Source organism: Orycteropus afer, unplaced genomic scaffold (genome assembly GCF_000298275.1).
Source record: "Orycteropus afer afer isolate SDZICR_OR568_19922 unplaced genomic scaffold, OryAfe1.0 scaffold00110, whole genome shotgun sequence".
NCBI classification, from domain to species: domain Eukaryota; kingdom Metazoa; phylum Chordata; class Mammalia; order Tubulidentata; family Orycteropodidae; genus Orycteropus; species Orycteropus afer.
Window position 1 is genome coordinate 6,566,395 of NW_006921697.1, and position 13,385 is coordinate 6,579,779.

General features: G+C 40.7%; 1 protein-coding gene across 1 annotated transcript in view; it reads right to left on the reverse strand.

Annotated features, from left to right (window-relative positions):
• CCDC69 (coiled-coil domain containing 69) overlaps positions 1–13,385 on the reverse strand; it is a 61,680-nt gene that overhangs the window by 6,812 nt on the left and 41,483 nt on the right. The window contains 2 exon segments of the mRNA XM_007943657.1: positions 7,399–7,486; positions 11,632–11,738. Of these exon segments, the coding sequence (XP_007941848.1) occupies positions 7,399–7,486; positions 11,632–11,738 (195 nt within the window).

A 13,385-nucleotide genomic window follows, 5' to 3' on the forward strand; every position in this document is an offset into this window, starting at 1 on the left:
CATCAACTGAAGAATAGATAACCAAACTATGGTACATACACACAATGGAATACTATGCAACCCTAAAGAATAACGTAGAATCTGCAAAACACTGCATAACATGGATGAACTTGGAGGATATTATGCTGAGTGAAATAAATCAATCACAGAAGGACAAATATTGTATTAGTCTGTTATTATAAAAAGTCAAGGAAAGGATTATATATGGAAAGAAATTTTCTTTGTTGGTTACTAGAGGTGGAAGGGGAGGGGAGGGAATACTGTTAGACAGGGAGAGACAAGTATTGATTTTGGGTGAAGAGAAGGGCAATCTACCAAATGTAAGTGATCAACATGGTGGCATTGAGGAAGAAGAGGGCATAGAGAGGTACATGGGAGGTACAGACAACAAAGATGAACCCCTTTGCACATACAGTACTGCGTTGTCAGTGAAGGTAAACATGGGTATACAGGTGGACAGATGGGTGGACAGGCTGAACTAGTAGGTGTGTCTATGCAGGAGAGAGTGTGCCCAAAACCATGTATAGGGTTGGCAGACAATGTTTCTACAAGTGTATTTGTATGTTCTGTAAGAATTCTCAGATGTATAGTAGAGCTGACAAGGGACAAGGTTGTAATCACTTCTTGGGCACAGCCAGCTACCCAGAGAGAGCGAGTAGTTGAACCTGTCGGCTCGGGACCACAGTCACAGGGGACATCAAGCTCAATTGGCATAACATACTACACAAACATTGTTCCACATCCTACTTTGGTGAGTAGCAACTGGGATCTTAGAAGCTTGCAAGCAGCCATCTAGATGCAACGCTGGGTCTCTCCTCATCCAGAGCAAAGCAGAAAACTAAAGATTCATGGAAACAATTAGTCCAAGGGGGTATACCATGTGATCCTCAGCCTATATGACTATGAGACCAGAAATAGATGGTGCCCGGCTACCACTGTCAACCACTCGGAGGGGGATTTATGTAGGAGATCCTGGGTAGAGTGCTATAACAATGTGGAACAAAACTCAAAATTAAAAAAAAAAAAAAGGGACCAGGTTTGCTGGTTTAATAGAGCCTGATGGAACCACTGAGACTATGGCCCCTAGCTGCCTTTCAGGTCTGGAACTGAACTCACTCCTGTGGTTTCCAGCCAAACAAAAAGCATGAGGTGAACATTTACACTAGGTAGATACACTCCTTGGAGATAACAATCATGGGAGAATGGGAGGGCTGTGTATGCACAGGGACATAGCTCAGGGGGCAGGAGTGCATGGAGGGAAGGACACAGGGAAGAGGTAACTATCAGGAGGAAGTGGGAGGAGAGCTGTTGCATTTTGGTAAATTGTAGTCAATGTCATGAGACAACGTGTATGTGAACTGCTGTATGGAAAGTAAATTTGCTCTGTAAACTTTCACCCAAATCACAATTAAAAAAAAAAAAAGTTACAGAAATCAACAAGACTGAAAATTTAAAAATAAGAAAGAAGTCTATGAAACAAAAATCTAGTTCTTTGAAAAAGTTAATTGCTAAACCTTTATCAAGACTGACAAAGAAAAAAAAAATATATAAGACACAAGGTACCAACATCGGGAATGAAAGAGGAGATAGCATAGCTACTGATGCAGCAGACATTTAAAAAAATATTAAGAGAATAGCTTGAACAAGTATAAGGAGCTCTGGTGGTGCAGTGCCTATGGCATCTGACTGCTAACCTGGCAGTTCAAACCCACCAGCTGCTCCGTGGAAGGAAGATGGGGCAATTTACTATCATAAAGATTTACCTCCTTAGAAAACCAATGAGGGTCACTATGAGTTGGAATCAACTTGATGGCAATGGGTGTGGTTTGGTTTATGAACAAGTATATGTACGTAAATTCAACAACTTAGGTGAAATGTACCAATTCCTCAACCCATAAACTACCAATATTAACCCGGGGTGGGACACATAACTTGAACATTTCTGTAACTATTTTAAAAATTGAATTTGTAGTTAAACACCTAGAAAAGAAATACCCAGGCCCAGATGGTTTCACAGGTAAATTTTACTACATATTTTAAGAAGAAATAACAACAATTTTATTTGATCTCTTCCAGAACAGAAAAAGGAAGGAACATTTCCCAACTCAGCCCATGAGGCAAACTTTACCTTGATACGAAAATCTGACAAACAGTACAAGAAAAGAAAACCACAGACCAGTATTCCTCATGAATATAGACACAAACATCCTCAGCAAAACATTAGCAATCAAATTGAGCAATATATAAAAAGAATAATATACCAAGACTTGGGGCTTATCCCAAGGAGCTCTGGTGGCACTGTGGTTAAGGCATTGGGCTGTTAACCCAACGGTTCATAGTTTGAACCCCGCAGCTGCTCCATGGGAGAAGATGAGGCAGTCTGCTGCTAAGATTTATAGCCTTGGAAACCCTTTGCAGGTCGATATGAGTCAGAATCAACTAGATGGCAGTGGGTTTGGTTTTGGTTTTGGGGCTTATCCTAGGAATGCAAGGGTAGTTCAGCATTTGAAACTCAAACCAAGGCAATCTACTACATTAACAGTCTAAAGAAAACAACCACATGATTATATAGATCATAGATCTTAATGTAAAACCTAAAACCATAAAACTTTTCAAAGAGAGTATAGGAGAACCTCTTTGTGACCTGGGGTTTGACAAAGATTTCTGAAGCATGAAATAAAAAGCATAATCAATACAAGAATAAAATAATAAATTTGCCTTTATCAAAATTAAAATTTTTGCTTTGTGATAGACATTTTTTAAGAGAATGAAAAACAGAGAGTGGAAGAAAATATTTACAACTACAAAGGACTTGTATTGAGAATATATAAAGATCTCTTTAAGGTCAACAGTAAGAATAAATAAACCAATTAAAAAATAGGTAAAAAAAAATTTACCAGACATTTGGACCAAAGAGGATAGACAGATGGTAAAAACTCATGGAAAGATGTTCAACATCTTAGTCATTATGAAATGCAGCTAAAACCACAGTAAGATATCACTACACACATATTAGAACAGCTAAAATAAAAAATAATGACAATAACAAGTGTTGATGAGAACATGGAACAACTGAAGCTCTCATGGATTGCTAATTGGGATGTAAAATGGTAAAGTCACTCTGGGAAACAGTTCAGCTATTTCTCATAAAGTTAAACATACATTTACTATATGACCTAGATATTCCACTCCTGTGTTTTCACCCAAGAGAAATAAAACCTATGTCCACACAAAAATCTGTAACATGGATGTTTATAGCAGCTCTATGTATAATAGCCTCCAACTGGAAAGAGCCCAATGTTTTTTCAACAAGTGAATGGAAACACAATGGAATGCACCTCAGCATTAAAAAAGAACGAACTACTAAAACACACCATAACTTGGATGGATCACAAAGGCATCATGATGAAAGAAACCAGTCTAAAAATCATATTGTATGATCTCATTTATGACAACCTTGAAAAGACAAAACTATAGTGAGGGAGAACAATAGATCAGTGTTTGCCAAGGGCTGGGTTTGGAGGGGGTGCAAGCACAAAGGGGTAGCCTGAAAGAGCTTTTGGGGATGATGGAACTCTTCTGTATCCTGATGTGGTAATGGTTATACCAATCCACACATGTGTTAGAACTCATGGAACTGTATACACCAAATCTCACCTTTACTGTATAATAATTAAAAAACAAAGAAAGAAAGAAAAGACAAGCAAAGGATCACCCAAGTGAGAACCCACTACTAGTCTCTGCCAGTTATCTTGTACTTCCCTTTAAACAAACAAACCCCATATATTCCCTCTCATACTATACTTTCAATTAACTCATTTAATCAACACTTACGTAGCACTTAATATGTGCCAAGCAATTAAAAAATAACAGAAAGAATTCTGATTGATAGGGAAGAACTCTAGACAGGACGATTCCTTCCCCTTTGGGGTTTTTACAAGAGGAGGTTTTTCTTATCCATATACTTTCTTTGTAATGCTAAAAATAGTATCAGAGCAGGGCTGGAGACTGAAGTTGCTTTCCCTGTGAGAGAGGGGAGGTAGATTTTATAGATATAGAAACACAACTGAGGCTCAAGGACATTAAGTGAGTAGCCCAGTTTCCTAGGGTGTATTAGGATTGCCAAATTCCCAGGCAAGGGTTTCAATTCCTTTCAAAACGGACTGTGTTAATGTTGCAATATGTTTCAAGATTCTTAAAATTGTTTAGACCTTTGTTCTAATGATTCAATTTCTGGGAATCTAAGGACATAATATGAACTGTGGGTAATCTTTATGCAAAAGATGTTTAGTTCAGTGTTATTTATAATAGCTGAAATCTAGATGCCTAGATTCATGAGAAATAAGAAAAACCATGTATGCTATGGAGTATTAACCATTTTGCATAATTACTTGGAAACATGTTAGATACAGTGTTAATGGCAAATAACAGTATATAACATTTTATATATAAAGTAATCATAATTGCACTTTTTTAAAATTTTATTTATTTATTTATTTATTTATTTTTTTAATTAGGATTTGGGTGAAGATTTACAGAGTAAATTCACTTTTCATACAGCAGTTCACATATACTTTGTCTCATGTCATTGACCAAAACTTACAATGCAGCAGCTCCCCTCCCACTTCCTCCCCATAGTTACCTCCTCCCAGTGTCCATCCCTTCATACTCTTCTGCACCCTGAGAGGCCCATTGTCTGCCAACCCTGTATATGATCTTGGATACACTCTCCATTTAGACATACATAATTGTTTAGCTTGTTCACCCATCTATCCGTCCCTATACCCATGTTTGCTTTCATTGACAACTCAGTATTGTATTTACAAAGGGGTTCATATTTGTTGTTTGTACTGCCCATGTAACTCTCTCTGTCTTTCTCATCCTCAATGCTGCCATATTGGTCACTCACATTTGGTACATTGCCCTTCTCTTCACCCAAATCAATATTTATCTCTATCTATCTAACAGCATTCCCTCCCCTTCCCTCCCACCCCTGGTAACCAACAAAGAAAATGTCCTCCAATATATAAACCTTTCCTTAACTTTCACAATAACGGACTAATACAATATTTGTCCTTTTGTGACTGACTTATTTCGCTCAGCATAATGTCCTCCAAGTTCATCCACGTTATGCGGTGTTTTGCAGATTCTACATTATTCTTTAGCGTTGCATAGTATTCCATTGTGTGAATGTACCAAAGTTTGGTTATCCATTCCTCAGTTGTTGGACATCTAGGTTGTTTCCATAATTGCATTTTTAAAAGATAAATAACTCTGGGGAAAGGTCATGCAAACATTGATGATTAAAGGATAATCAAAATGCCAGCATAGCATTTTGGAGGTCAACTCCAATAACCTTGAAAATATGCATAACCTTTATCACAAAATTTGACTAGCATGTTATTCTATAGGTAAGTCATGAACATGGTGAAGATTTAACACCGTAGGGTTCACTGATAGAAATATGATAGAAATATCATTGCTATTGTAAACAATGCCAAAAGGTTTAAAATTACCTGATGGAACAAAAGATCAGTGTTTGCCAAGGGTTGGGTTTGGAGGGGGTGCAAGCACAAAGGGGTAGCCTGAAAGAGTTTTTGGGGGTGATGGAACTCTTCCGTACCCTGATGTGGTAATGGTTATACCAATCCATATATGTGTTAGAGCTCACGGAACCATACACCCCCAAAAGCTCACCTTTACTGTATAATAATTAAAAAACAAACAAAGAAAAGAGAAGAGAAGCAAAGCGTCATTCAAAGTGAGAACTCACTACAAGTCACTGCTCAGCCAGTTTCTCTCCCAGCTCCAGCTCCCTTTCCTTCTCCATCTCGGGGTAGGTTATGGACAACATCTCTCATCTACTCACTAAACCCTGGAGCTACACAGAGCTTGGTGATTAGACTAACCAAAGGGGCTTAGTTAAATAAATCAGGGTCTGCCTAAGGCATTTGACTACTAACCAGAAGGCTGGCAGTTCAAACCCACCAGCCACTCCTCAGAAGGAAGATAGGGCAATCTACTTCTGTAGAGATACTGCCTCGGAAACCCAAGGAGTGTCACTATGAGTCAGATCTGACTCAACGGCAGGGTGTTTGGTTTCTTTTTTTGGTTTACATATTAGAATACTATGCAGTTATTAAAACTTTAATTAATAGAAGAGCTGAATGACAAGAAGTTAATGCAAATAATTCAATTAAATTCAAATAAGGAAAACCAATTTACCTCCCTTTCAAAGTGTGTATGCATCGATGTATTCTATGCATATATAAAGGAAAAGAAATTAAAAAGATCTAAGAAAATGAGGGAAACCCTCAATGAGATGAAGTGACACAAGAGCCACAATGGACTCAAACACACCAGTGATCATGAACCATTACATTTGTTAGAGACAAAGTGGCCATGAGTCAGAGCCAACTTGATGGCAACTGACAACAACGGTGTTATCGAACTGGCAACAGTGGCCACCTCTGGGTGGAATTACATGACTTTAACTTTCTCAATAATAAAATTATAAGTGCTAATAATTACTTGGGAGCTCTGATAGCATAGTGCCTAAGGCACTTGACTGCTAACCAGAAGGCTGGAGGTTCAAACACACCAGCCACTCCTTGGAAGGAAGGTTGGGCAATCTACTTCCATAGTGATACCGCCTCGGAAACCCAAAGAGGGGTCGCTATGAGTCGGGTCCGACTCGAAGGCAAACAACAACAACAACAATAATTACTTGCTACTTGTCAGGTACTTCTAGATACACACTCTTAGGTACACACACATGCATATTAATTAAATCATTTAATTATTATCTTTGAGGAAGGTTAAATAACTTTTTAAAGGTTACACATACTGCTGGTAAGTGGTAAAGCTCAGATTCAAACCCAGGGACTGTGACTCCAGAGTCTGAGATATTAACCACTATGCTATACATTTTTTTCTTTAATTCATAGATTTAAAATTTCCTGTGGTGATCACATTTGGTGACATAAGAAGAAACAAAGTTATTTTTTAAAACAATTCACCTAACCATACATTTTAAGAACCGTCATCACTGTGGATATCAATATGGATATTGAAAAATTCTATTTGTCTAAGTTTTCCAAATTTCCTTTAATGAACATTCAGTGCTTTAAAAATGCAGAGAAAAAAAGAAAGAAAAAGCCATTTCAACTATAGCAAAATATAGCACTGTGCCAGACTGGTAGAGCCATGCCCCAAAGGAAAAGCCTATCACCTCTCTGAGGCCAACTCTCTAAACTCCAACTCTGATGTAGTCAACTGCTTGTACACCAGAGCAGGAGGGGAGAACCAGTGAGAGTCTCCCTTGTGTGAACTCTGCAGGTAAGACCAGAAAGAAGACCTCACCAACAGCCTCCCCAGAGGAGCACTGTCCATGCTTACCTCTCAGGGCCTCCTTGTTCTCTCCCTCCAGGACAAGTCGCTGCTCAGCCAGTTTCTCTCGAAGCTCCAGCTCCCTTTCCTTCTCCACCTGGGAGTAGGTTCAGGACAACATCACTCATCCACTCACTAAACCCTGGAGCTATGCAGAGCTTGGTGATCAGAGTCGCACCCTGTCATCCAAGTTATGGGAAAAGACACCGATAAAAGACTTCCAAGTCATGCAGCAGCGTGGTGGACTTCACCATCTTCAGGACTTAGAAGGGGTTCTCAGAGTCATGGGGGAAAGGGTCCTTCGAAGTCCTGAGTCCCAGTGCTCATTCCTACAGCCCGAATGCTACTGTGTTTTCTCTGCTTGCACATACTCAACGAAAGTTCCTTAACTTTCAAGGTTGCTAATTCTAACCATGCATAGGGCTTACTGTTACAAGCAGCCTCTTTAACCTCTACCTTTGAATCCTGGTTCTGCCCTCTGGGGCCACACAGAACCAGTCTCTCCCTCAGACCAGGCACGCTCCAGAGATCTGAGCACAGTAGCTGTGACCCCAAAGTTACACTTCTGAAAGCTGAACGTTCTAAACATTTTCATGGTCCCAGACTTGAGATGTTTTCCAATTCCTTTGCTACCTGTAAAAGTACAGCTGAGGGGCACACTTAGAGGCAAGGCACAATTTAAAGAGGTTCTAGCCCTAGCCTGCCACTGAGTACCTTCAGCCATCTCCTTCCCTGTCAAAAAAAAAAAAATCAAAACCAAACCACTAATGTTGAGTCAATCCCAGCTCATAGCAACAGAGAACGGACCCCATAGGGTTTCCAAGGCTATAAATCTTTTCTTTTTTTTTTTTTATTGTGATTTGGGTGAAAGTTTACAGAGCAAATTCACTTTCCATACAGCAGTTTACACACATGTTGTCTCATGACATTGACTACAATTTACCCCAATGCAACAGCTCCCTTCCCACTTCCTTCCAATATTTACCTCTTCCCTGTGTCCATCCTTCCGTGCACTCCTGCCCCCTGGACTGTCCCCCTGTGCATAAACAGCCCTTCTTTCTCCCATGATTGTTCTCTCCAAGGAGTGTATCTACTTCAGGTACATGTTCAATTCATATGCCAAGGCTATAAATCTTTATGGAAGTAGATTGCCTCACCTTCCTCCCACGGAGCAGCTGGTGGGTTTGAACCACCAAACTTCTGGTTAGCAACCGTAATCAATGCACCACCAGGGTTCCTGTGCCTTTTCTCTGTAGTGATGTTTTATTTTATGTTTCAACTTGGTGAGGCTGTTGTTGCCAAGTGTTTGGTCAATACTAGTCTAGTTGTTGGTATAGAGTGGTTATATGCAATGAAATCAGTTGGTTTTAAATAAAGCAGATTACCTAATATAATGTATTGTAATGTGATGTGATGTAATATAATTACTTTCCATAATGTAATGTAAGGTGCTCTGGTGGTGTAGTGGGTAAGGCATTTGCCTGCTAACCAGAAGTTCGGTGGTTCAAACCCACCAGCTAGCTGCTCCACTGGCGGAAGGTGAGGCAGTCTACTTCTGTAAAGATTTATAGCCTTGGAAACCCAATGTGGGTCACGATGAGTCAGAATTGACTCGATAGCAGTGGTTTTGGTTTTGGTGTAATGTAATGTAACGTAATGTAATGTAATCAATCAATCAAAGGCCTTAAGAGCAAAAAGAACATTTTCTTAGGTTGTGTTCTGTGTCTAGAATAGATATAGATTATTTTGGCAGAACTCTCACCTCTCTCTTCTGTCTCCTGATCTACGGAGCTTGGAATGTAAGCCTGCAGGAGTCTCTAGCCTGTCACCTGACTTGTGGATTTTAAATTCCAGTCCCCACAATTTGGTGAGCCTATTCCTTGAAATAACTCTCTCTCTCGTCGCTGATTCTGTTTTTCTAGAGAACTCTGACTGACATCTCTTTGGGGATCAGTTTCCCTTTCTGTACAATGAAGGGGCTGTGTTTGGTGATCCCCTTACAAGGGAGCCCTGGTGGTGCAGTGGTTAAATATTTGGCTGCTAACCAAAAGGTTGGCAGTTTGAACTCACCATTTGCTCTGCAGGACAAAGATGTGGCAGTCTGCTTCCGTAAAGATCACAGCCTTGGAAACCCATGGGGCAGTTCTACTCTGTCATATAGGGTTGCTATCAGACAGAATCAACTTGACAGCAATGGATTTATTTATTTATTTTTGGTTTTAAGTTCTGTTTCAAGTCTCATCACTAAGGACTCCTCATCAGTACCAAATGATATCAGGACAGTTATTCTACCAAAACAGACTAAAGATGCACAGACATAATTAATCTACCTGTTATAAGAAATATGTTTCTGAAAAATGTGTCTAAGCAAAGAATATTTTAAATGTGTTTGGGGCGTTCATTGCAGCCCACCACCAAATGAAGGTCTTGAGGACAGGCTCTGGATTTGATTCCTCCCTATGACCCTATAGCACAAGACAGCAGCACCCTATACCCTGTGAGACCTCAGCAAGTCTGCAGAATGAATGGAATCCTGAGCAAACTCTTCAACTAACAAATAATCCAAAAATTTAATAGGCCAATTACTTTATAACTGGAAAGCATTTTTTTTTTTTGGAAAAAAAATTCACAATTTTGAATATTTCATATCGAGCAAGTTTCATATTTGCAATTTAAAACAACCAATCAAAATTATTTAGAGAAAGCCTTTGGATACTCTAATAGGATCTTTCAGCTGCCCTATAAGGGAGCAACTCCTCTTACAAGGAAGGAAACTGAGGCCAAGAGCAGGGAAGTGTTAGGAACCAAGCAAGAATGAGAAAAAGGAACGCCTGGGCTGTGAGTTCTATTCAGCTGTCACAGTTTTGACTGATAACCAAAGGCTGGCGGTTCAAACCCACCAGCCACTCCTCTACTTCCATAGAGATACCACCTTGGAAATCCAAGGAGAGGTCTATATGAGTTGGATTCGACTCGACAGCAGTGAGCTTGGTTTGGGTTTGGTTTCACTCTGGATAGTACCTCAGTCTTTCCTCATCTTTCATGACCTTGATATTTGACGATGACAGGTCAGTAATTCTGTAGGCTGCCCTTGATTTTCATTTCCAGCTAACTTTTAAAGTCTTGTCTTGAGTGATACTTTCTCAGAGAGGCCTTCTATGATCCCACAAACTTGGTTAAGAGTTTCTATCATGTACTTCCATTACATTCTAAACTTTTTGTAGCACTTGTAGTTAATTCTGTAGAACTGTGTTTAACATCTGACTTCCTGTCTTAGTCAGAATAGGTGAAGTTATGTTGCAGCAACAATCCACAAAGTCTCAATGACTTAAAAGAAAAGGTTTTGTTTTTGCTCACTATATCAACTCCTGGGAGCTCTGGTAGCATAGTGCCTAAGGCACTTGACTGCTAACCAGAAGGCTGGTGATTCAAACCCACCTGCCACTCCTTGGAAGGAAGGTTGGGCAATCTACTTCCAGAGTGATACCGCCTTGGAAAGCCAAGGAGGGGTTGTTATGAGTTGGGTCTGACCCGATGGCACATAACAACAACAACAACAACAACATCAACTCCTGGCAGGTGGTTATGCTTGTTGCTATCAGTAATGGGACCCAGGATGATGGAGCAACTATCGTTTTGAGTAAAGCTGGTCACTTTGCTAGAAAGACCACTTAAGGTCTTGAACCAGCAATTAAATGCTAGGTCCAGAAGTGACATTGGTTCTTCTTTTTAGAGCTCATTGACCAGAACTAGTTTTATGACCCACCCAACCATGAAGTAGGTCAAGCGTATAAGCCAGCTGTACCAATGACTTTTACTCTTCCCAAATAGACCGTCAGCTTTGTGAGAGCTGCTGCCAGCTCTGCTTGCTTTAACCAATGTGCCTGTCACAGAGTGGCTTGATACAAATGTTTGTTCAAGTGCAAACAGTTTGCACTTGAATACTAACCTAAAGGTTGGTGGTTTGAACACACCCAGCAGCAGGGAGGAAGAAAGACCTGACAATCTGCTTCCATAAATATTATAGCCAAGAAAACCCTATAGAGAAGTTCTATTCTGTAATAAATGGGATGACCATGACTTGGAATTGACTCAAAGGCAACAAGCTTGGTTTTTTGTTTTGTCTTGGCAAAATAAGTAAGATATACTTACAACAATAAAAACCAAAAGTAGGCCCTCTGGGATTTATCAAGGTTGGCTGACCAGGGAGAGAAGAGAGGGGCTGGAGTCACCTGGCCTTACCTGTTGTGCCCACTGCTTCTTTTCCTCTTCATGTTGCTGGAGAATTCTGGTTATATCTTTCTGGTACTGCTCAGGCTCCTCACATACACAGAGGTGGACAGTTGTGGCTATAGATGAGAAAACAAAAAAAAATCACAGAAAGCAAAGGTGAGGTCAGGGTCCTGCAGAGAGGATGTGAGAGCCCAGGAAGAAGCGCTGAGAGCCCTGGCCTCTACCACAAAAAGGGTCTCAGATGGGGACCAACCACCAGAGGTAGTGCCCAAATCTCTCTGGTTTTGGAGACCTTCCTGCAATGCGGGAGCCAGGGTTCTCATACTGTCCCTTAAGCCCATAGAGGTGTTCTACTTACTCCACTCAATATTTAATTTTTTAAAAAAATTAGTTACTGGTATTTAATCTGGGAAACTTTTATTTTTATTTTTTTTAATTGTGATTTGTGTGAAGATTTACAGAGCAAATTAACTTTCCATACAGCAGTTCACATATACTTTGTCTCATGACATTGACCACAGTTTACCACAATGCAACAGCTTCCCTCCCACTTCCTCCCCATAGTTACCTCTTCCCTGTTCCATCCCTCCATGGACTCCTGCCCCCTGAGCTGTCTCCCTGTGCATAAGCAGCCCTTCTTTCTCCCATGGTTGTTCTCTCCAAGGAGTGTATCTACTTGAGGTAAATGTTCAACTCATATGCCTGTATTTTGTTTGGCTGGAAACCACAGGTATGGGTTCAATTCCAGACCTGAAGGGCAGCTAGGGGCTATAGTCTCAGCGGTTCCACCAGGCTCTATCGGACCAGCAAACCCACTCCCCCAATCTGGGAAGCTTTTACATAATAACCCACTCCCCCAATCTGGGAAGCTTTTACATAATAACAGAGTTCCAACTGTTCTAGAAGAATTAAAAGAACTGGCCACCTGGGCCAGCATGCCTTCAAGTCCACCAAGAGCTGAAGCTAAGGAGCAGCTGCTTCCTTTGACCAGGGCATACCTCTGCCATTTGCCACAGTCCCCACCCCTCCCTGCAGAGGGCGTGTATGAAGGGCCACCGATCATTGGCTTTAACCAGCTGGCCTTGTGAGCATCTGAGTTTGTGATCCTTTGACCTGTAGTATCTCCCTTGACCTGTAGTATCTCCCTACTTGGAGATGGAGGGGCTGCTTGTAAGCAGGAAGTAGACCCAGATGACCCATCCTCTCTGTACCCCAGTTACATGCTTGTGAAATCAGGATAATAAGGTTATCTACCCTCATGGGACTATTGAGAGGATTCAATCTGAAAACAATGGCAATAATGATAAAACCAGGTAAACAGTACTGAGAACTTACTACATAGGTATTACTCATTTGATCCTCATAACACCTAATTGTGGTGAATATCATTATCATCACCATTTCACAGATGAGGAAACTGAGGCATAGAGAAGTTATGCAACTTGCCCAAGATCAGCCAGCTCACAACTAGGAGAGGAGGGAATGTGGACCTACACCATCTGATTCCATGTTAAGCACTCCTAACAACCAACTTATTCTATTCCCTTGTGCACAAAAATCAGTAAGTGGAGTGCCAGACATTTAGGAGGTGCTCAATATATGTTAGCTATTGGTGTTTATAGGAGCTCTGGTAGCATAGTGCCTAAGGCACTTGATTGCTAACCAGAAGGCTGGTGGTTCAAACCCACCAGCCACTCCTCGGAAGGAAGGTTGGGGCAATCTACTTCCGTAGTGATACTGCCTTGGAAACCCAAGGAGGGGTC